Source organism: Rosa chinensis, chromosome 4, assembly GCF_002994745.2.
Source record: "Rosa chinensis cultivar Old Blush chromosome 4, RchiOBHm-V2, whole genome shotgun sequence".
Taxonomy (NCBI): Eukaryota; Viridiplantae; Streptophyta; class Magnoliopsida; order Rosales; family Rosaceae; genus Rosa; species Rosa chinensis.
The window spans coordinates 9,743,213-9,767,166 of NC_037091.1; the positions used below are offsets into that span (position 1 = coordinate 9,743,213).

At 38.2% G+C, this 23,954-nt stretch overlaps 3 protein-coding genes and 2 long non-coding RNA genes across 5 annotated transcripts; 1 reads left to right on the forward strand and 4 right to left on the reverse strand.

Moving 5' to 3' along the window:
* The first annotated feature begins 981 nt into the window (after positions 1–981).
* On the forward strand, positions 982–1,771 carry LOC121052554. Its single transcript, XR_005809441.1, has 2 exons — positions 982–1,011; positions 1,450–1,771. It is a non-coding gene; the product is annotated as an uncharacterized LOC121052554 (long non-coding RNA).
* Positions 1,772–4,983: 3,212 nt separating this feature from the next.
* LOC112198766 lies at positions 4,984–6,779 on the reverse strand. Its single transcript, XM_024339877.2, has 4 exons — positions 6,400–6,779; positions 5,522–6,309; positions 5,364–5,441; positions 4,984–5,277 (listed from the first exon to the last, which is right to left on the reverse strand). The coding sequence occupies exons 1-4, from the start codon at positions 6,722–6,724 to the stop codon at positions 5,098–5,100; spliced, it is 1,371 nt and encodes a 456-aa protein (XP_024195645.2). The 5' UTR covers positions 6,725–6,779; the 3' UTR covers positions 4,984–5,097.
* Positions 6,780–6,801: 22 nt separating this feature from the next.
* Positions 6,802–8,022, reverse strand: LOC121052773. Its single transcript, XM_040518636.1, has 3 exons — positions 7,192–8,022; positions 6,927–7,107; positions 6,802–6,856 (listed from the first exon to the last, which is right to left on the reverse strand). Exons 1-3 carry the CDS (start codon positions 7,619–7,621, stop codon positions 6,802–6,804), a joined length of 666 nt encoding a protein of 221 aa, XP_040374570.1. The 5' UTR covers positions 7,622–8,022.
* Positions 8,023–9,738: 1,716 nt separating this feature from the next.
* On the reverse strand, positions 9,739–11,988 carry LOC112196781. Its single transcript, XR_005809440.1, has 3 exons — positions 10,417–11,988; positions 10,170–10,287; positions 9,739–9,869 (listed from the first exon to the last, which is right to left on the reverse strand). It is a non-coding gene; the product is annotated as an uncharacterized LOC112196781 (long non-coding RNA).
* Positions 11,989–12,357: 369 nt separating this feature from the next.
* On the reverse strand, positions 12,358–18,557 carry LOC112196778 (AP2-like ethylene-responsive transcription factor AIL7). Its single transcript, XM_040517818.1, has 15 exons — positions 18,448–18,557; positions 18,273–18,361; positions 18,112–18,185; positions 17,909–18,014; positions 17,323–17,375; positions 16,963–16,971; positions 16,716–16,828; positions 16,516–16,589; positions 16,313–16,383; positions 15,180–15,281; positions 14,807–14,974; positions 14,390–14,499; positions 13,342–13,451; positions 13,129–13,241; positions 12,358–12,663 (listed from the first exon to the last, which is right to left on the reverse strand). Coding segments are annotated over exons 2-11 (678 nt in total). The 5' UTR covers positions 18,275–18,361; positions 18,448–18,557; the 3' UTR covers positions 12,358–12,663; positions 13,129–13,241; positions 13,342–13,451; positions 14,390–14,499; positions 14,807–14,900.
* Between the last annotated feature and the right edge of the window lie 5,397 nt (positions 18,558–23,954).

Genomic DNA, 23,954 nt, shown 5'->3' on the forward strand with positions numbered 1-23,954 from the left:
AGAATTAATTATCTGAGCATAATCTAGTTTATAGATCACTACTCTAATTTTATAATCTAGTTTAAAGGAAGCTTTCTTTGCAATCTGTATGTTAACAATAAGCAGCCAGCAGGGAGCTCGGTAATTGGTGTTTGCAAATAGACCATCTCAATCGTTGAAGCCTACTTGAAGGTAAATATATGGTCCTCTGTTCTGTTAAGCTACGCCTGAACATAGTCTGTCAATCTGTAATCAACATATCCACCTTTTCTGGCATGTAATTAACATATCAATTGCAAATGTTGTATATTACAAGATTCAATGCTACCATGCTTTCTGGTGATATAAATCTGTCAATCAATCATATCCACCTTGTCTAGCTTTTTGACTAATTCAGGACGCTCTTACCTAAGCTATTAGGTAATCTGATATTAACATTGTAAGTAGTCCTATATAATAAGTTTATTTATCTTTTTATTTAAACAATCCTATATTATCTATTGTACAAGTGCTTGCAATTGCAATTTCCTGTTGTCCAACTCTAAAAATATTACAAGGTTTGACATCTAGTTTCCATTACATGGATTTTCTTGTCATATAGGCTGGAGTCTCTTGTGGAAATGAAACTGATTGGAATTTGAGAAGTGAATCGATCAGACTTCCCTTAATCAAAGGTTCGATCTTTCTCAGTATGGTCTTCTTTTACAACATTGGTATATCCTTGTCTGCTGCATGGACTCAATTCCTTTGTATGTTTACAGATAATTGTGTGTTAGTTTACAAGTTACTTTTATGCACACCAGATGTTCGATATTTTGTCTAGCTATTTCTCTTATGCAGAAAAATGATGTTCCAAAATGATGAGCCCAGCAATGTTTTAGTCTCATAGGTGATATTTTGTATGTGAGGCTCATTTCTGCTGTAATTGAGATACTGAAGTTGTAGGTTTTATGCAGAGTAAAAAGAGATTGCTTCTGGCTCACAGTGACATGTTGGAGTGGAATGCTAAGCTTGTCCAGGGACTACTGACTTGTAAGTCCCTTATTCTCATATTCTGATTTCTGTTGGGAAAGATTGTCGATTCTCAAATGGTTGATTAATTCTTGGAACTCCAATTATACCCAAGTCTTGATATATTACTTTGATAATCAAACAGATTTAACAATTTTTCTGGAAATTTATTTCAAGAGTTTAAGGGTATGCTAGAGTCCTATCTGTATATTATCCAAATGACATTATAATAATGATTTTATTTCAAATTGGAGAGAAGTTGTAATATGATACATAGACTCAGCCTTCAATGCAAGAATACCCCACAGGACTATAGTACAAGAGGGCACTATAATAGAGGAGGAACACCCGGTTCTGACTAAAAGTCTCTGAAGACTTCTGTCTACATATTTAGAGAGTTCCTTGCTAATTACATACGAGAATTTGAGTACTGAAATCTGTTGGTTTTATTTTATATAGGAAGCCTTGAACTTATAGTACAACCGAGCTTATAGTAAAACCATGCTATTCATGATGCCCTTGAAGTATTGTAGCAGCAATTGCATACAGGAGAGGCATCAAGGCATAGGGGAGTGACAGCGAAAGTAAAGGCTGTTGTTGATGCAACTTCTGCTGGCATCTTCATTGTCATCACAAAGTGTGTTCTTCAAGACTTGGTTGGTTTCAACATTTTACTAAATTTTGTTAGAAAACTAGTTCTGTTGATGTAATGACTTTGTTGGATATATGGATGAATGTATCGGATTTTAACATAAATGAATGTGTTTTGGATGTGATGTCATTTTGAATGTCTATCAGATCGTTCAATCCAGCTAAAAACTATTGTCCAATAATTGATCATCACAAAATGCCTAACAAAAACTGTTGTATGAGTCATCTAACTATAATACTATAAGGACTAAAAGAACGAGAAAGTCATTGTCCAGCAAAACAACTAACAACAGTTTTTTGGAGAAATCTATAGTATCAGTAATGGATGGACAATGAGATTTGCAAGTACATATTGTCTGATTAAGCCTTCAGACAACAGCAAGCATATAAGCCCCTGTTGTCTGGCACAACCTTCAGACAACAGCAAGCATATAAGCCCCTGTTGTCTAGCACAGCATTCAGACAACAGCAAGTATATAAGCCGCTGTTGTTTTTCTTGGTGTTCAGACAACAGACAGCATAGTAGTCGATGTTGTAGTAAACTTTATCAGACGACAGTTTTTTGGTATTGTCTGATCCATGTATCAGATGGCATTGAGATAGACAACAGCAAAGTATATAATCAGACGACAGTGAAAAACTGTCGTCTGATTGAAAAATTGGTGTAGTGTAAATACCTTGCTCCATGTCTCACATTATCAACAAGATTAAATGGTTTTGCATACTGAGATTCTATTGGGGGTACACCAATAAACTTTGATTTATCCCATGGCCCACTTCTCCAGTGGGGAGTAGATCCATTAATCCAAATGAACGATTGTGCTGGCAACTCTGCTGACAGTCCCGCCCAGAATATCCCCGGTGATGGATCATTTTCACTTTTCCAAGATATCAAGAAATTCTATTTTGCAGAACCTCAATCATATCCCAACAACATGCTTGGCAGTAGTAAGTCACTAGGATTATTAAAACTCTCCCATAAATCAGCTCCCATAACACCTTTGGCAACGAAATTTCCATTATCTAAGAGAACTGCAAATGAACAATTATATATATTGGCCGACCAGACAGAAATTTGTTTCCCATCTACGAGCTCCAGACTCCCGCTGCTGCCAATTCTCAAACTAGCCAAGGTGTCTGTAGCTGCAAGAGGACTATCTCTGTTTGCCACCCATACATATTTACGGGGATATATACTTTTGTGACACAAGCCCACATACTTATTGGCAGAACTATTAGGACTGAAGAATCCCAATTCGAATATTAGACCAGGAAAGACTAGAGTTTCTCCCTCGGATAACGGGTGTGAAGGAGTTATGTTATATACTTCAGCGCCATACTGCGACAGAAGCAAAATGAAGATGAATAAGAAAAACAAAGTAACACTACCTAGTTGCATCCCTACCCATATATGTTTCCCAGAAGAAGAATGTCAATTATTCTCTGTTTTACAAGGATAGCTCTTCTAAAGGAAGTATTAAAGCACCTAGGCCACACAGAACTTAGCTTACATCAGGTAATTGAGAAAGTACAAAGTTCAATGACAGTCCACTAATGCGTCCAAAGTCGGGGAAGACAGATATGATAAGTATTAAAGCACATAGGCCACACGGAACTTAGCTTACGTCAGGTAATTGAGAAAGCTCTATGATAGTTCCGCTAATGCTTTCAAAGTCATGGTAGACAAATTTGATATCACATATTGATATGCTATATCTATTCAATCGTCGAGACAAAAGGAGCAGAAAAACTCAACCAACGGGAGTCAGTATCAGACACGAGATAGGTCATCCAAGACCAAGACTTCTTTCGAAATTCGGCCGCAAGAGAAGAAATTGGAGATGTATGTCCAAACTGGATGAATTGCTTTTTTTACTTCCAATGTATATAAAGAAGATTTCATAATGTTTGCTATGTTTTCATGACCATTCATAACAACCAACACCACAACAATAGTGGGCAACAACCACACAACTATTGCCACGAAACGACTGAATGGTGGATAATGGGGTCGTACCCGCTGTTCTTGAACAGGTTTGTGTCTATGGGAGAGGATCCTCTCCTAACCTCCTAATCTGCCTAACCTACCTAAGCTTTTGATTAGGTAATGACGTATAAAAACAATATCTAATGGTCTAGAGTAGTGCCAGGTAGTGATTGACACACAAAAATCAAATACACACACGCAATGAGGTATCGATAACAAAATCAAAGTTCAAGAGAAGGCAAATATTACAAGTGGGCAAAGTAAAACACATACAGTTTCATCTCAAACAACTTTCAGTAAATAGTAAACATCATGACCCAAAAATCATGGTGTTCCCAACTCGTCACCAATATTTAAAAAGTAAAAAAAAAAAAAAAAAAGACACAATATAGAACTCTGAAAAAGACTAGAATTTGATAGAAGGAACAAGGGATTACAAACCAAAGTACATTTTTGAAGAAAATCCATTACAAAACTGTAAACCTAACATCAAATATTGCCTAAGCACTCTGCTTCTTCATTTTTTCAAGTTCGCTCATGATCAGGCCAGCTCTCTGCAAATCAGAAAACACTACCACAAATCTGGCCTTTAGACACCATCACTAATGGTGTCTATTGGGTCAATGGGTACCAATCATTGGTGTATAACACCAATAGCCACGGTTGAGCCACCATTATCAGCAATGGTTTCCTTTCCTTTGGTTTCCTTTACCCAAGTATCCACTATCATATTTTTGGTATCTGCCATTATGGGTCCCACAAAAGCTTCATACCCACTAATACAAGCTTTGGTGACTACATATATTCCATTTTAAAAATAGGACTAAATTCAGTTTACCCCCTCCAACTTAGGGGTAAACATCAAGTCAGTCCCTAAATTTTTTTTTTAATCACGATCGTCCCTAAAGTTCTGTTTTTCATCTCCCTCGTCCAAAATCTGAAAATGGCTCGAACCATGACGTCATATGATGACGTGTCCCCGACATAGGGACCCACTTTTCAGACTTAAAATCAGCTAGAAGGGCAAAATAGACATTTGAAGCATTTTTTTCTCCAACATTTAAAATAAACACAAACTAATCCCTAAAACCATAATATGATTACCAGAAGTGGCAGAAAATGATGAGAACAAATTACCTTAGCCTCCAAAATGACCAGAAAATGTACAGAAAATGAAAAAAAAAAAATTTGCCACAAAGTAAAGGCAGACCCGAAATTACTAAAATGAAAGCTGTTAATATTGAAAGATGTTCATAATTGGCAACCAAATAGATGCATAAATCTGTTCTACCTCCAAACCCACAAAATAAACAGTTTGGAATTAGTTGCACAAAATTATAGGTCTAATCATCTATGCAAAAGATTAGACCTAGCAACCTTGCATACACAGCACAAGGTTGCACAAAATATGGCAACATGCATCTCTAAATCCTAACCTCGGTTGCCAATCCCATTTACAGAACATTCACCTATTTCCCAGCATTCTTTGCATTTTCTCGGATCCTTACAGAGGACCTTGATGAAGCCTGTGCAGAAGCAGATTTACTCTTGCTTGATGATGCTTTTGGTGGTCTGCCTTTGGCTGTACCATATGTGGCTGCTGATTCAGTTGATGGTTTTTTGGCTGCCTTTTTTGCATCTCTCTTTCTCTACAGTAATAAAGTTGGTTATAGAATCAAAGAATGACCATGTAGAAAAATCCAACAAACAAACAAGAAAGAAAGTATCAGTTTACCTTCAGATTTTCAGCTTTGAGCTTTGCATTTGCTCTAAGCTCATTCTTTGTCTTCACATGCTTTCTGGTACCTTTAGCCTACAGCCAATAAATTTGTTAGTTTAAACACTTATATCATAAGCAATTTCTGCTAATAACCAATCATAAGCTAAAAACACCTGAGCTCTAGTTGATGATGCCTCTCCTGTGTTTAGCTTGCTCTTCTTTGTTGCTCTTTCCTTGGGTGGAAGGTGCCTATGGCAAGTCGTGACATTGTGTCCCAAAACCCCACAGTTGCTACACTTCAATGATTTCTGAACCCTTCCAAGCTTGGGACCTTCAGTATCCTTCTCAGATGAGTCCTTGATTCTTTTGGTCCTTGGCCTACCAGGCTGTCTGTTGTACTGTGGTGGGAGAATGGCAAGTTCATCACTTGGAATCCACAAGTCCATCCCATTGACTGGCTTGACTGTGTGAGAGTATATGGCCATGTAGGTATTTGTCAGGTAGCAAGCATCCACATAGTCTTCAGGCTTGTGTCTCATGAAGTTGATTGCAGATATGGCATGCTTGCAAGGAATACCAGTTATATCCCATCTCCTACAAGCACAGGTTCTTCTCTCTAGATCCACCACATACTTGCTGCCTCCAATGCTTTCAACCTCAATTTGGTGGCTGCCAGACCCATATGGTATGCAATCTGTGGCAGACCTAGTCTTGTTCTTCTCCAAAATTTCCCTAGGCCTAGGGCAAATTGGGTCTAAAACTTTACTCATCTTCTCTCTCCTCATTGCAATCCTCTTCATCATCTTAACCCTGATGTCTTCAAAGCAAGAAATTACTGGCTTGGATCTAGCAGGCAGGATGAAAGCATTAAAACTTTCACATAGGTTGTTCAGAAGCACATCACACTTCAGAATGTTGCCAAAGTGAGCTCTACACCAGTGCGTAGGGTTTCGTCTAGGATCTGAAAAATGACATTTAGTTGACATCAATTCATGAACATAACTAAACACAAAAATAAGTACCAGAAAGCACCAAAATGAGGTAGACATACCAGTTAACCAGTCATATGCTCCAGGATCCATTTGTTTCATAAGTACCAGTTCCTTCCAGTAATAAGCCATTGTAGTGGATTTAGCAATAGCCCAAAGTTGGTCCTTCATCACCTTCCCTGGAAACAGTTTGTTGAAGTTGGTCCAAAGGTGCCTGACACAGAATCTGTGATCTGCTAGAGGGAGAACTTCTTCACATGCAGGCAATAGCCCCTTCTGCTTGTCAGAAATGAAAGTGAACCCATTGCCTTCACCAGTAATATTCAGATCCTTGCTCAATAGTCTCAGAAACCAATCCCAGGAATCCTTGGACTCCATCTCCACCATAGCATAAGCCACAACATATGTTGTGTTATTTGGATCTAGCCCCACTGCTGACAACAACTGTCCTCCATATGCACTCTTTAAGTGGCATCCATCCAGTCCCAGTATTGGTCTACAACCAGCCTTGAATCCCCTCTGCATTGCCCCTAAGCAGATATACATCCTTTTGAAAATAGGAAGCTGACTAGGATTAGAGAAATCACACTTAATATCAACACTTGTCTCAGGATCAACCCTTTTCAGCTCCTTTGCATAATCCTGAACCCTAGCATATTGCTCCTTAATGGACTTCTCCAGTAGGCTCAAAGCTGCCTTCTTTGTCCTGTAAGCTTGTTGGAACGAAACCCTGGCTCTGACCCCAGCTGCCATGGTCTGTTGCAGACACTCTGTGATAAGAAATAGAAGATATGGATCAAAAATCAATGATGACAAACATTAAACAATAAATTTAAGGGCAATCAATTTTTTACCTGTTGAAATGCTAAGGTTCAGCTTGATCTGCTCAGCAAATTTCCTTGTCAAATATGGAGTCTTCACCATACTGTTGTCAAGAACCCTTGCACAGTTATGTGTTCCATTATATGTCTTTATCATCAATGTATCCTCATGTTGCATCTTTGAGGCATACAACTCAAACGGACAGTCATCTGCCATGCATATGGCCCTAATTCTGACCTTGTCATTCTTCACAAATACAGCTTCCCAGCCTTTTTGAATGGCCCTCTCCCTTATAGCAGCTCTAAGGATCTTTGCTGTTGCAAACTTCATACCTTTACAAAAGTAAGGGTCCTCCATATCTACCTTTGGGTTAAACTCAGGAAACCTTTCCTGCACCCCATCATCATCAGAGTCATATTCTTGACCTATCCCTTCTTGATCTGAATCCACTGCCCCAAACATATTCTCATTATCTTCGTTAGTCCCAAATTGATCCTCACTACTCCCATTCACATTCACATTTTCAGCAACTACAGAAGGTCTCTCTCCCACACCATCATGAACTTCTTGTTCTGTTAACTAGTCAAATAAAAAGTCATCATCTACCCCATAGGCTGCATACTCATCATCATCTGCAGCAGGGTTGTAATCATCATCATCAGAACCATCATCTTCCTCATCTCCAGAACTAGGTTCCTTAAACTGAACATCTTCTTCCTCTTCTTGAATGAAACCATCATCCTCACTGAAGTAATCATCCACCGTATCCTCAAACTCAACCTTCTGCTTTCCCTTGTCAGATGGATCACAGGTTGGAGCTCTGCTAGCCTGAGTTGGAACTTCTTCAGGCTCACTAATCTTCACTCCTATTTCCTTTACCTTCTTCCTATTTGCACAGACTTTAAACCTTCTGCTCTTTCCCACTGTTGGAGTTGTAACTGTGTTTGCTTTCTGATTCTCCTCAGCTCTAGGTGATGGAGGCAACTCCTCAATCTTCACATTTGTCCTCGGCTTTCTTGGTGAATCAGGCAGCTCTTCTATGACAACTCCACTTGATCCAGCCTGACTAAACCCCCAATCAGGTATTTCTTGGTCATACATGAATAGGTCATCTAACTCTACATAATATGGGTCAAGTTCTAAGTGGTCAAGGTACAAAATGACCAGTCTTACATCAGGCACCATGCAGCACATTGTCACCACATCCTTGTCAGTACTTAGCTTGGTCATTGCATCATCTTCACTGCCTATTGAGTACCAGTAATCCATCCTTGTCCCAGCATAAGTAGGATTGATCCCCCGAACCATACCATCCACCTCAGTCAATGACATTTTATCCTTGTCAACATTGTCATAGTAGCTTATGCTGCCACCAATGTACTTGCTTTCTTGGTGATGTATATATCCACCATGATACACCTTGATTGTAAAATAATCAGGGTGTACTGCAAATGAAGAAAAATTGAGTTATAACAACCACTAAACAACATAGCATAGCAGCACTTGAAAACTACCAGTAATGCAAGTAAGAAGTTTCCAAAAACACACAATAAATACTCAACAACACATGCATAATGGTTCCAACCACCAAAAGACCCTCAATATCAATTCTTTATTAGGACCACTCAACCCTATAAGAGGACCACTTACAGTCACCTTTCTTAAATCCCATTTTCAGCTACCCAACAACAAGCACATGTCTAAACCAATAATAATCACTTGCAGAACTCTATGAAAGAGAATCAGAAAAAACAAGAGAAAAAAAAACCCTAAAATTTGGGAACCCTAACCCAAACCCGCAAAATGAGAATCTTCCAAACCATATATGTCAAAACCCTAACCCTAATATAAAAAAAACATGAATTCGAAGCTTCAAGTCCATCAATTTCTCAAGCATTTCACAAAAAAGCCAATCCCTTTCATATTCAATTCAAATGTAAAATCCGAAAACCACAAACAAACATATCCTAAATCCAAAATCAATAACCCCCTAAACAAAACCCTAACCACCAAAACCCTAAATCAATTTCCAAAATCTTAAGTTCAAAACATTAACTCACTGTAATTTGGGATTTCCTCGCCTCCACTTTGCGTTCGAGGTATCCATTCATCGACGGCCCCAGCCATGTCGCCAATGATTGTACCTTATAATCGTGCAATCTCTTTATCAGGTTCTTCAATCTGGGTTTCGAGTGAATGAAGATGTGAGAGAGAGAGAGAGAGAGAGAGAGAGAGAGAGAGAGAGAGAGAGAGTGATCGTTTACTGTTTGGTGTTTGGATTAAGATAACGCTTTTGGTTTCTGGTCGTGTAATGACCTCGTAATGGAGGGAGGTAACAATGGGTAATTTGGACATTTCGTCCAAAGTTAGGGTTTACGTCTGAAAAGTGGGTCCCTATGTCGGGGACACGTCATCATATGACGTCATGGTTCGAGCCATTTTCAGATTTTGGACGAGGGAGATGAAAAACAGAACTTCAGGGACGATCGTGATTAAAAAAAAAATTTAGGGACTGACTTGATGTTTACCCCTAAGTTGGAGGGGGTAAACTGAATTTAGTCCTTAAAAATATATATATATATTTAAATCTGTAAATACAAATTATTGTAAACAACTCTACAAGAGACTCCTTTCACTCTTCTTTCATCTGAAATAAGAACAATATATCATCTCTCTTGGTCCATCACTGAACTGCAAAAAGATCTCTCTCCTGCAAGCAGCAAAGGGGCAAGTCAGCTTACTTGGCTAGAAATAATCACTATGATTTCAGAGTATGCATGCTTAGGAACTAATGCACAAACAATATATGAGGGTATAAAAACTATTCCATAGTATGCATGCTTCTTGCACTAAAATGAAAATGGCGCAAGTATGTGTCCTAATATCTAGAGAAACATAAATAATCAGGCATGGTTACTGTTTACAAATGGGATGTCAATGTATAGCTACATTCTCTTCAAAGAGATACTCAGAATTAAATAATAAGACTCAATTAAATCCTTCCTTTTACCTGCATTAACCAGACCCCATCCTTATCTCCGCTTTGCAGTCCCTTGAATACTGTTTCACCCAATGCAGAGACGTACTCTGGATCATCAACAAGTGGAGTATTCTCATCAAAAGTATAACTGCAACAGGTTCATTAACCAGTTTAACAATCATTACATAGCATATGTGAAGGGAAAAATACAAAAAAATACAACAACAAAAAAAAACGGAAGAAGCTATAATAGAAGAAAATGGAGGAAGCTGTATACCAATTGTATATGTGACTGGTCCTTCCACATTCTGATCAAACAGGCAACGTGCTTTCCCTAGTTGAATCCTCTGTTTTTCACAACACAGTTGATAAAAGCATCAACACTCTGCTGTGGAAAAAGTACAAGTCATTGCGTTAAATGGAGGGCTCCTACTAAGAAAGAACAAGAGTAAAGGGAAAAGGCACAGAATATGCCTCCTAAAGGAAACAAGAAAAGCTTGCATTATATAAGGAATTTGGACATTATATTCAACTTGCAAAGCAGCCTTTGAGGGAAAGAGAAATGTAATAACAGCTGTTGCACCACTAAACAGTCCTTTCATCTTGGCCCCCAATTCAAATGAGTGGGATATAATGCCACCTCTGGAAACTAGTATGCAGAATTAGTAAATAATAAACAGAAGAAGTGGAAAGTAGAAACCATACAAAGCAGCAAGAGTCATATTAAACAGTTGGCATCAAGCCTTTCCCATGACTTGAAAGCACTTGCCGCTGACAAAATCAAAGAGATCTTGAGGTCAGCTCTCATCACTCAAACTCACATCATACACTGTTTTGCAAAAGAAACATGGCAGATCATGACCAAATTAGTTACACATAAGCATATATGTATAAAGAATCAAAGTAAAATAGCACATAAAATAAATTAATGTAATGAGAAGTTAAAACTTGCAAAATCAAAGAACATCCACAAGAAGCATTATCAATTACTATTTCTAAGTCCTCATCCATAATTCCAACCAACAATAATTCCAGTAAACCAACATAATAGAGAAAACAAAACATACCAAGCATATCTGGAAGAGGAAAATAGCGGCATACATCACAATTCAACAAAACGTACCAAGCATATATGCTATTACATTTACAACTAATCACTGGCATGCAAAAATAACGTTAAAAACATTATCTCACCAATATGCCTCTTTCATGCCCAGAAGAATAAAATTAAAAGATAAAATCTTAGCCATATAGCAAACCAGAAACAAAAATAAGCTACATGGATTCAAATCTATACCGAATCTAGATTCAAATCACAGTGACTGAACTCGTCAAGGAAAGTCTGTATGCGTGTCAAGATAAACTCCAATTTTGTAACGAGGGAAACAAATTTGATAGGCTGCTGCACAAGCCCCAAATTCGAAACCCTAAGGTTGAAAAAATTGCAACCTGCGTATAAATTTGACAAAAGAAATTAGGCAAAGAGAGAGTGCATATATGAGTGAAAGTGCAGGAAATAAAAAAGAGACAATGGTTGATGTTCGGGTACGCCAGCAATGCCAGATCCAGCCTGAGAAGCTTCAAGAGAGACAGGTAAAGGATGAAATGATTATACAGTGATGCAAGAGAGGTGGTCGTGGTGGCCATAGAAGAGAAGGCCGGAAAGAGCAGAGAGTTAGCGAGAAGCCCCGGGGGAGGGGGGGGGGATTGGCATAGTGCGGTCTCGATCTGTGCCAGGTCTTTTGTTTTTTTGTTGGTCGATCTAAGCGCACTGATATTGCTTTGATCGCGAGCATCCATCATATGCATGCAATTTTAATGCAACTAAGCACTTGGTTAAGTTTTATTGCATAATTTTATGGTTTTTTTTTTTTTTTTTTTTCTGGCAAACAAACAATCTATAGAACAAAGCAGAACAAAGAATTATAAAGGCACTGACCTCAACTTAAGTCCACCGCCAAACAAAAAATAAACTCATGGGGGAATAGGATCGGCGTCAAACACCAGAATATGAAGTAAGAAAAGAGGAGGATTGGATACCCAAATCCGGGGGACACACTTTCCTATATTGTTTGAAAATATAGTTGAAATTATATATACTAGCCTTCCTGCACGCGCGCAATGTGGCTCTTGGGCGTGCGATTCATTCTTGTTTTATTTATTATAATGCTTCACATATCGTAACCAAACTATCAGTGAATGAGTACATGAAAAAACATAATCTACATCACATTCAAGATATATATAACTTACATAACCAAAAATTACCACATTTTCTCAGTAAAAGATACAGTTCTGTCATCATGAAGCTAATGAAATTACACCCGAATATCATTGATAAATAAAATGGCAAGATACTGCCACTAATGAAAATATTCATCTACATTCATTACAAAAAATGGCTGCCCTAGCAGGGGTGGGTGTTGATCCATTTTGGTTAATAAAACAGTGGATTTACATCTGCAACACTCAAATGCAGCACTACTTCATTTACGCGTGTAGTAGTGTAGTAGCAAGTGCAAACCTGCAAGCAAAATCCATGACAACCCAATATCAAAAACAGCATACTCAATCTATTTGCTAACTGTGTAAGCACAAAATGATTCAAAGCGTAAAATAACTCTAAATGTCATTTTGAGTAAGCATAGCATGGTTACAGTCACTGAATTTGCCACCTGGTTAGAGGGTTTTTGGTGTTTTGTGGATGTGATAAAACTCATAAAAGCCTTGTAGAATAAAGCAGCTGGTTCGTGTGCTATCTGTTGAAGATGAGGGTAGGTCTATGATTTTTAACAGTTGGCAAATCTACCCAACAAAATCTTCACATACAAAACAATTAAAAGAAAAGAATCAGCAAAAAAAAAAAAAACAACTAAATACCACAAACACTCCAAAATGTGCTAGAGAACCAAAAAGCAGCCTCAAATAAACTTCTGCTATTATCCTCCTCACTTTTCGGTATCCTAACAAATAAAAGAATTATTAGTACCTGAGCTACATCAATTTCTATGGTTTGCTTTGATACGGCCTTGAGAGTTGCTCAAAAACAGAGACATCTTCAGAGAAGAAGAACTTGGTATCATTTTCTCAGCTGGAAAGTACCTGAAAATATACACAATTTTAGTTCATTTCGCAAATGTCAAGTTTCTAATGGAGTCAAAATCAGATCTTTAATGGCTAATAATGGAGGGAAAAGATTTACTTGAAAAGAGTCTCAGCGACCTTAGCAGGGGGAGAGCCACAACAAACTTGCTCTTGGTTGTTTAGTCAAGAGTGGAGACAATAGTACCAAAATGGAATATTGGTGAAAATCTACAATGAAAATGATACAAAACCCATCACTTTAGAACCAACATACAAAACACAGGCCTTCTTGCACTCCATCACCATCAGGGAATTGGTAAAGTTAGTGATCTGTGAAGCAAGAGTATTTTTCCACAAAATTCATGAATGCTACAATTTCAAAATGCCAGATTACTATATGAAGAATGCACATCAGTAAGTACTGACCATTCTGTCATTGTTTTGGAAAGGACAAAAAAAAAATATTTGTTTCACAGCCTCTTCTATTAAAATTAGTATAATGGAATTTGAAAAATTCATTTAGACATAATTCAGCCTCTTGTATTAGAATTAGACATAACTCAGCCTCTTGTATTAGAAATACACATAATGGAATTCTAAAAAGTTTATCATCACATTCCACTTAAATCAATATAAGGGAGGCTGACAAAAACAGCCATACGCATTTCGTCAATCTATTAAAATTAGTATAATGGAATTTGAAAAATTCATTTAGACATAATTCAACCTCTTGTATTAGAATTAGACATAACTCAGCCTCTTGTATTAGAAATACACAATGGAATTTAAGAAAATTTATCATCACCATTCCACTTAAACCAATAAAGGGCCGAGGCTGACAAAAACAGCCATACGCATTTCGTCAATCAATAAAAATTTTGCATCTTAAAAACTCAAACAATTAAAAAAAACAAACACCAGCTTCACAAATTACCCAAACAATGGTAAAATTTCCCTCATGAAGAATAATAAAAGGTAAGTAGTAGCCAACACATAAGTAATAAGTAAAAAAAGCACCCAAAAGTTTCCTGATTGTGAAAGACAATGAGGAATTGAGCATATCCAGAATCAGAAATGCATAAACGGAAGGAAAAGCACAAACCCAGAAAAGCGGTCGTATGATAGAGAAATATATAATAGCTATAAGCTGAAGCTCAAGAACTAACCTGTCCTGCTTGGCTCTTTCAGTTTGAACTTGAAGGTAGATATGAATTCAATTCGGCCGCCAAAACAGGGAGAACACAACCCAACCCAGTTCAACTCCAAAAACCCTATTCTTCAATAAGCAAAAGTATCAAAATTTCACATAACCCATGTCAGCTTTTCTCCTATAAACCTCGAATTTAACAAATTCGACAATAATCTGACAACCCCAATCGAACAAATTGAACTCCCCTAATCACAATTCTCACTGCCCAATTAAAATTGCAGAACAAGCTTCACTGAAACTGTAAGTAGGAATCTGTTTCTTGTATTTATAAGCAAACCCAGAGTGGACTGGGGAAACATCAAATTAAAAACTCTATATACAATCAGTCAACCCCAATATCGTTGATAAAGAAAAGAGCGAGAGAGCCATTCACCTTTGTGGGCTAACTCAATTTCCAGCGCCTAACATGATATTTTAAGTTTCTTTCCTCGTTTCCTCAATGTTTCTCTATGACGGCAGAATCTAGATCAAAGCTCTCGTTGATACTTCCGTCTCATTCCTTTATATTTGCATGCGAACCACCATTCTCCTTTCTGTTTCTCTGTAAATCATGGGCACAAAAAGGGGGCAAAATCGAAAGTTTGAAAGTTTCCCCAAGATGAACAGTAAACAGCTGCTCGCTTTATTAATAGATACTAGAAAAAGCTTCCGCGCGTTGCCGCGGGTATTATTATCAATCAATCTAATTGTAGTAATGTACTCTAGCTAGGTTGTTTTTACATTGTGAGGTGTATTTAATAACTCACTATGACCACAATAGCAATTCACCCAAATCCTAATTCCTTCAGACACCAAAAAGGTTCTTTCCTTTAAGCACAGATGCACTGACCCAGTACCGTCCCTGCTCCCTGCCAAATCACAATTCAAAGCATTAATACGAATTGCACTACAAATTTCTTTGCAACTGAAAATCAAAACACTTGCATCCAATTTTCTATAAATTTAACCACTATTACAGAAAAAATCCACCAAAAGACTCCTCTCTCTCCATACATGAAAGAAATCATAGAAGGTCATGACCTTTCCTTTGCAAAGAAGGTAAAGATAATAGTTTAGTGTGTTCTGTTGGGTTGTGAGCTGCACGGTTCAACATGGTTTGCGTGCTTCTTTTCATTAAACCATTTTAGTTCTTGTTTTGGATTCTTATTGCATTTTCCATTAATTGGTGTACATCATCAGAAGTGAATTGCTAATCATATACTAGGCAAGAGCTAATTGGACTCAGAGATTAAAAAATTTGATTATTTAATAGCTATGTAATTTCCTTCACTCATTTGAAAACCTTCCAGCTTTGTATCAGTTGCCTTGCAAATTTTGCTTCCGCTTGATCCAATTGAATCCCTTGTATTTTTCTTAAAAAATGTCTCGGTAAAGATCACATGATGAGGATCAATTGTTCTGTTAATTGCTTCTGTAGTTATTCTGTTATGAGGCATACAACTGCTACATGCTTTATTTATGTTGGATCTTAATGTTCTATCTGATTTGGGCTGTGTGCATATATTTATACACGAAATGGGATACTATATCCAATTAATTGAACGCCAAAACTGCATAATATAAAAATAGGCATCTGAGAAAAGAAGTTTTCGATATCAAAACTGGGGAAAAATCTCGTTATGATTTCCCAGCCTGCTGTCCCGCAATACTAAGCCAAGATTATCTCTACAATTAGATCAAAATGTGCAGAATCAAACATCTCTCAGATTTTTATTTTTCCTTTCCTTTTTGAGAAGCAACAACTCTCAGAAATAGACATAAAAATTTTATGAAACCCAGAAATTAATAATTAAAAGAGAAACACTTACTTGATTCTTGCTGTAAACGTCAATGTTCTTGTTCTTTTCGAATAAACCATATATGAAGTTGAGATGATTACCTTGCACTACTTCCCTTGGAACTGATGTATATGATTGTCCAAAATAATAAGAATCATGAGGGGTTTCCCTTCTGCACAGAATAAAAGCCAGTATTACTCTTATCGGTACCAGCTAGAAGTATAGGTGCAGAAAGTATTATTGAACCATGTTGTCTTGTACAATGATCAGAATTATGGAACTCGAATGGAATTAGTATTCATACCTCCTCAAAGATGCAACATACTCCTGTCTTGTCATGGACTTCATTTCATCAATCTCTTCGTTACAGCTACTGATCTGGATATAGTATACAGGTATAATATTATATACAAATTATATATTCAATCTCCACTTGAGATCATTATTGCATGAACATAATAACAATAATTAAACCACACCAGGTCATATCATATATGCACTCACCGGGAAGTTGGAAGTGGTTGTGGTGCCCCAATATTTCAATGCTGCTAAGTCATAAGCTCTAGCCACTTTGTCTTCTTTGTCATAATCACCTACATCATGATTCGATATAACACCTGCATAAGCAACATATGATCAAAATTTAAGTGAACTCTACAATAAAAAGAAGGAAATGAGAGAGACAAAAGAAGAAGAAGAAGACAATCTATAGAAGCTATATGGAAAGAGCTCTTCCTTTGTATGTACATACCCAAATAAACTGAAGTTGGAGCGATTGAGATGAGAAGCACCCAGATGTGATCAAAACCCACAAAAGAAGAGAACAGAATTAGTTGCTCATCAAATAAAGTATGAGAGCTAATGGAAATAGAAGGAAGTAGGTGTGAAAAGCCAAAATAAATGAATGAATGAATGGAAGACAATGTGCATGGCAAAGAAGCACCCAAACTAATTGCTCAAACTATTGGAGCTGAGATTGATAAGAAATTGGAACTAATTGCTCAAACTATTGGAGATGAGATAGAAAACAAATTGGATTCAAATACTACCTTGCAAAAACCCCCATTACTCAGTTTGTGACATCAACTAAAATACAATGCATAAAACTTACTTGTTGAACAACTCAACCCTATAGTCCATCTCCTTCTCTGCCATACCAAAAATCTGCACAGAATTATTTAAAAAGCATGAGTTCATTGGACCCTCAAAATCCCAAGTTAATCTCATTCATCAATCCCAAATTCAAATTTACATTTTGAAGGGAAGAAATTTTTTTGGAAGCTGATCATTTTTACTGATCAGAAAAATGTTCAATTTTTTAGAGTAGCACAGGAGTTTTAGATGACTCTAAAAGAGTATATTTTTGTTTTGGTATACCATTCAACACTTTAGGAACTGGGAATGTTTTCATGAAAGAACATTGTCTTTTCAAGGGAATTATGAGTTAAGTACTCGAGGAAAGTGGACTTGGGGGAATTCTTTGGAAGTTCTTCGTAAAGATGAAGTTGTGCATTTTGTCCATTCATATACAGTATGCTGTATTATCAAAATTTCATATACAGAGAACCAAAATTAACCGCAAATCCAGAAAAGCATAGAACCAATCACTCTAGGAACCCAGACCGCAAATAATACAGAGATTTATAGCACATGCAATGAGAACCCAGAATCGATCATATACAGAGGACAGTATATACCTTGACTTTGAGCAACCCAGTTTTAGCTTCTTGAATATCCCTTTCTTTATCTCTTTCTCTTTCTTTCTGCGGCTGTCAAGGATGGCTTTCTTTCTACTCGCTCTTCCTGAACCAACACTCTTCCCTCTCAGCCACCAAAATTGAGAAGGCAAGTAGTAGACCTTGAGAGAGGCAAAATAAGAACAAATTGGTAACATGCAGACCTTGAGGGACAAAGGAATCCTTGGCTAGCCTCACACCATATCCAAGCACCAATTGAGACAGAGCCAAACTATACCTATCAACAGCTTACTCGACTAAGACTGAAACCTGATTCAATCGAAATTAGGGAAAAAAAAAAAAAAAAAAGAACAAAAACTCACACATGCACAAAGTCTCAAACTTGGGAAATAATCGATTGAAGCACCACGCTGATGATGACCTCGGCTCAAGATGAACACCGAACAGAAATCGCTGAAATGGGAGGAGAGGGAGCGCGGTGAGAACAAAAGAAACAGTCCGTAGAAGAAGGAAGAAACCGATGGAAGCATTTAGTATACCTCAGTCAATGGCAGCGTGAAATTGTGAGAAAAAGCCAAGGGCAGAAACGACCTTTTACTGTTAAATGAACAGTAAAATGAACAGTAAGTCTCCTTTAGTATATGGTAAATGCCTACTAGCCAAATTGAATATTATGATTTTTTTTTTCCAAATTGAATATTATGATAAAATAGTGGCTAAACACTCTATTGGTCGCAAAAACTCTCCTCAGATCTTTATCACGAACCGTAGAACTGTTCTTGATGCATTTTTCCTCTATCTTGCCCTAGGCCGCCCAATAACCGCTCTCACGTACTGGACCTCTTGACTCAGGGAGTTCCTTTCACCATTCAAGCAGTGGCGGAACCAGGATCTGAAAATGGGGTAGTGGGCTAATTTTTAGTAAACAACGTCAATAGATGAAGAAAGCAATTTCAATTGACCAAACATAATTATCCAATTCACTATTGACCAAACATAATCAAGCACCTGACCAATTCCCTTTGACCCTTTCTATCTCTTTCATACTATCTCTTTTATATGAAGATAGAAGACGTAACCAGCCAACTAGCCAAGCATATATTCAAACAACTGAAACAGGCTGCACATAATCAAACAAGCCATAAAGCAAAATCGATTTTCAAACAAAGACTCATAGTCACCGCCCGTCCGCTCCTCCGTTATGCTCATAGTCACCGCACTTCCACACCTCCAGTCTGCAGCTATTCCGGAGTTGCGGCTTCCGCTAAGCCGCTCTCCCCAAGAGTAAGATTTCAGGCTATTTAATCAAAAACCCATCATTAGTTAGTCAATTTGAAGCAAAACCCAAAAATTTCAAGATGAAAATCGAAGTGCTTGTTCAAAGAATTCGTACATGTTTCGTGTATTCAGATTGTGTTATGAGTGTTTCGGCCTAGAACACAAATGCTCAGAACAATAATAACTTAAAGCAAATTGGGAATGACTTTCACAGTTTTATTGAATAACAAACTCGGCTATATAATAACCTTTACATGACTTTGAAAATAGAAAAGATAGCAGCCCACGTATTCAGTTAAGTACGTGGTCAATGAGCTAGGAAATGTTCAAACCATAACTACACTACCCTAATTAATAGGGAGGTTATTAACTGAAGACTAAAACCCTAACAGAAAGATAAACCCTATTTCCTATCATTCCCTCCCTTAAACTAGTGCCATAAGCACTTAGTTTACCACAGGTGCATCACAAACTCCCAACATGTCTCGAAGCTTTAGAAACATATCAAGTTTAAGAGGTTTAGTCATCACATCAGCTATATGATCTTGTGATCCACAATGAATTAGCTCCACAATTCCCTCCTTGGTCAAATCCCGTAAGAAATGAAAACGCACGTCAATGTGCTTACTCCTGCCGTGCATCACTGGATTTTTGGACAATCTGATTATAGAACTATTGTCACAGAAAACTGTAATACACTCACCTCCTTCATAGCTGAGTTTCTTCAAAATTCTCTTCATCCATACAACTTGGCATGCACAAGCTGCAGCAGCCACAAATTCAGCCTCTGTTGTTAAGAGTGTGACAATCGGTTGTTTTCTTGATGACCAAGCTACAGCACCAGAGCTTAACATGAACACATACCCAGAAGTGGACTTTCTGTCCTCCATTGAACCTGCATAGTCACTGTCCGTGAATGCAGTTAGGTCTTTATTCCCTCCCTTTCTGTAGAAAATCCCAAAGCCGGTTGTCCCTTCGAGATACCGGCCTCAACACTCTCTTGGCTGCTATAAGGTGAAGCTCAGTAGGCTTTGACATATATCGACTGATCAGACTAACTGCAAACGTCAAATCCGGTCTAGTGGCTGTTAAGTACATTAAACTTCCTACCACCTGTTTATAGAAAGTATCGTTCACCTCCACTCCATTTTCATCTCTGGAGATCTTAAACCCTGGAACAATAGGATTTAAAACCTTATTGCTTCTTTCCATCCCAAACCTTCTCAACACATCCAACGCATATTTTTTTTTACTAATAAAAATTCCATCATCCAACTGCAAAACCTCAATTCCGAGAAAGTATCTCATCTTTCCCAAGTCTGATATATCAAACTCTTTCATCATTGAGCTCTTAAACTCACTAAACATCTCTTCATTGTTTCCAGTATAGATCAAGTCATCAACGTAATGACTACCAATTACGATCTTACCTTGCTTGTTTGTCTTGATGAAGACTGTTTGCACACTTAGACATCTTTCAAAGCCTTCTCTGAGAAAATAGCCTTCAGTTCTACTAAACCAAGCTCGAGGAGCTTGTTTTAGCCCATACAAAGCCTTTTTTAGCTTGTAAACCTTGTGAGCTTCATCCTTCTGCACATATCCCTCAGGTTGTTCCACAAATACATCCTCTGACAACTCCACGTGAAGAAAGGCTGACTTGACGTCCAATTGATAAATGCTCCAACTCCTTTGCGCTGCAAGGGCAAGAATTAATCTCACTGTATCCATTCTAGCTACTGGTGTGAACACCTCCGAGTAATCAACCCCATATTAATTCCTGTGCATAACCTTTTTCAACTAAACGAGCTTTATACTTGTCAACCTCTCCAGGCTCGTTTAGTTTTGTCTTGTTCACCCATCTGACCCCGATCTTTTTTGCTCCTTTAGGCAGCTCTGTGAGAAACCAAGTGCCACTTTTCTCAATAGAACTCATCTCGGAATCCATAGCCATTCTCCATTTATCACACTGCACAGCTTCTTCAAACTAACTGGATCAGCACTGGCAAATAAAGCCATGTTAGCATTAATATCATCTTCCGATAGGCCTTCACCGCTCACGTAGTCCCTCATCCATACTAGAACCATCCTATTTCTTTCTTCTCTTGGACTTGAAGAGCTTCCAGTACCATCAGTGTCAACACTATGGGAAGAAGCATCACCGCCTCCTTCAGTTCCATCTTCACCACTATCTCCATTCTCACTTTCAGACTCACTTGGTACAACACCATCTACTTCATCACCCCATTCAAGATCAGGCAGGATTTGTTCCTCATAGCTTTTGCCCCAATCCCATTCCTTGTCTTCTTCAAAAACCACGTCTCTACTGATTACTATCCTCTTCGAGACTGGATCATACAACCTGTATCCCTTTGATTCTTTGCTCACTCCGAGTAGTACACAGCCGAAACTCTTATTCTCTACTTTGGTTCTTCAAGCATCAGGTATGTGGACATGAGATACGCAACCAAAAATCCTAAAATGATCCACAGAAGGCTTGACACCACTCCAAGCTTCCTCAGGAGTTAGGTCTTTCACAGCTAGCGTAGGACATCTGTTCAGAACATAGATTTGTCCAGTTTACAGCTTCCAGCCAGAAAGTCTGGGGAAACTTCTTCTCAGAGAGCATGCATCTTACCATATTCAATACTATTCGGTTCTTTCTCTCTGCCACACTATTTTGTTGTGGTGTGTAAGCAATGGTAAGCTGCCTCTTTATTCCATTCCTTTTGCAGAAGTCATTGAACTTTCCATAATTGAATTCCCCACCACGATCCGTGCATAGACACTTGATAGCTGATCCTGTTTCCTTTTCTACACGGTTCTTAAAGTGTTTGAATGAAGTGAACGCCAGCGATTTCTCAGTTAAGAAACTCACCCAAGCCTCTCTACTGAAATAATCTATAAAGCATATCAAGTACCTTTTGTGACTGTTTGAAATTGGAGTGATTGGCCCGCACACATCTGCATGAATGAGTTCCAACCTTTGTGATGCTCTCCAAGTGCTTCTCTTGTGAATGGGATCCCTGTGTTGTTTTCCCTTCAAACAATTTGTGCACACAATACTTGAATCAGGAAGTTTAGGTAGACTTTTACCATTTGCTTGAGCTACAAGGTTCTTAAGCCCTTGTGACCGAGGTGACCAAAACGATGGTGCCAGAGGTATGCGAGATCATGTGCATCTATGAGAAAACAAGCTTCCTTCGATTTTTGAGGCTCAGCTGGTTATGATTTGGCCAATAGGATGAACATTCGATTGGCACTCATATCTGTTTGGATGATTGACCCTCTTAGTGGATGATAGATCTTGCACTTCCCTGAATGAATTAGGATAGCAAGACCCTTCTCCTATAGCTGTCCTATGCTTAGAAGATTGTTTTTCAGCTCTGGCACATAGAAGATCCTGGTTACTACATGATTGAAACCATTCAGGCATAACTTCACGTTCCCTTTACCCACAACACTCATCTTGGTATTATTCCCCAGTTTCACCATGTACTTAAATTCTTCATCTAATTCACAGAACAATGCTCGATCACCACACATGTGGTTACTGCAACCTGTGTCCAAAAACCAAGCATCTTCCCTGTTGGCTCCATGCAGCTCCACGAGTGCCATTAGAAGCATCTCTTCAGTTTCATCCAATTCAGCATAATTAGCCTGCTTGTCCCAAGTTGGACACTCGTATTGAAAGTGACCGAGATTTTGACACTTGTAACACTCAACAATTGCTTTGTTGAATGGTTGGTGTCCTCTTCCTCTTCCCCTTCCTCTAAAAGTAGTTCTTCCACGTCCTCTACCTCCAACTCTCTCCTCATATGTCACCTTAAGAGCTTACTCTTCACTGCTTTGCTTCTGGAACTTTTGCTCGTGAACCAACAACGAGCTATGTAACTCATTGATCGAGAGCTTATCAATATCTTTAGATTCCTCGATTGAACAGACAATATAATTAAACTTGTCTGTCAAAGATCTAAGAATCTTTTCAACTACAGTCACATCCTTCAGCTCTTCTACATACACACGCATTTTATCTGCCACTGCCATAACCCTAGAAAAATAAACTGTAACAATTTCACTTGACTTTATCTCTAGGGTTTCGAAATTTTTGCGCAGAGCTTGAAGGATTGACCGCTTCACCCTTGCATTTCCCTCGTACTTCCTCTTCATGGAGTCCCAAATCTATTTTGACGTGTCCTTCTTCAGGACGGTCTCCATGATCGTCCTGTCAATTGTGGAATTGCCTGAAATAAGTAATTCTTTGCTTTCAGGTCTTTCAGCTTCAAATCATCGAGTTTCTTCTGCTGCATTTCTGTCACAGCCACTTCGGTCTCCAGTTCTTCATAGCCTGTCTCTACCAGGCTCCAGTACTCCTTTGACCTTAGGAAGTTTTCCATTAGCATGCGTCAATGGTCGTAGTGACCATCAAAGTGAGGAATTGCTGGTTGAATAAAACTCCCTTCACTCGTACTCATACTCGCCATATCTCCTTGCTTGGAAGTCACTCAAGTTTGCTACTTTTCCTCAGGCCTAGTAGGGGCTCTGATACCAGTTTGTTATGAATGTTTTGGCCTAGAACACAAATGCTCAGAACAATAACAATTCAAAGCAAATTGGGAATGACTTTCACATTTTTATTGAATAACAAACTCGGCTATATAATAGCCTTTACATGACTTTGAAAATAGAAAAGATAGCAGCCCACGTATTCAGCTAAGTACGTGGTAAATGAGCTAGGAAATGTTCAAACCATAACTGCACTACCCTAATT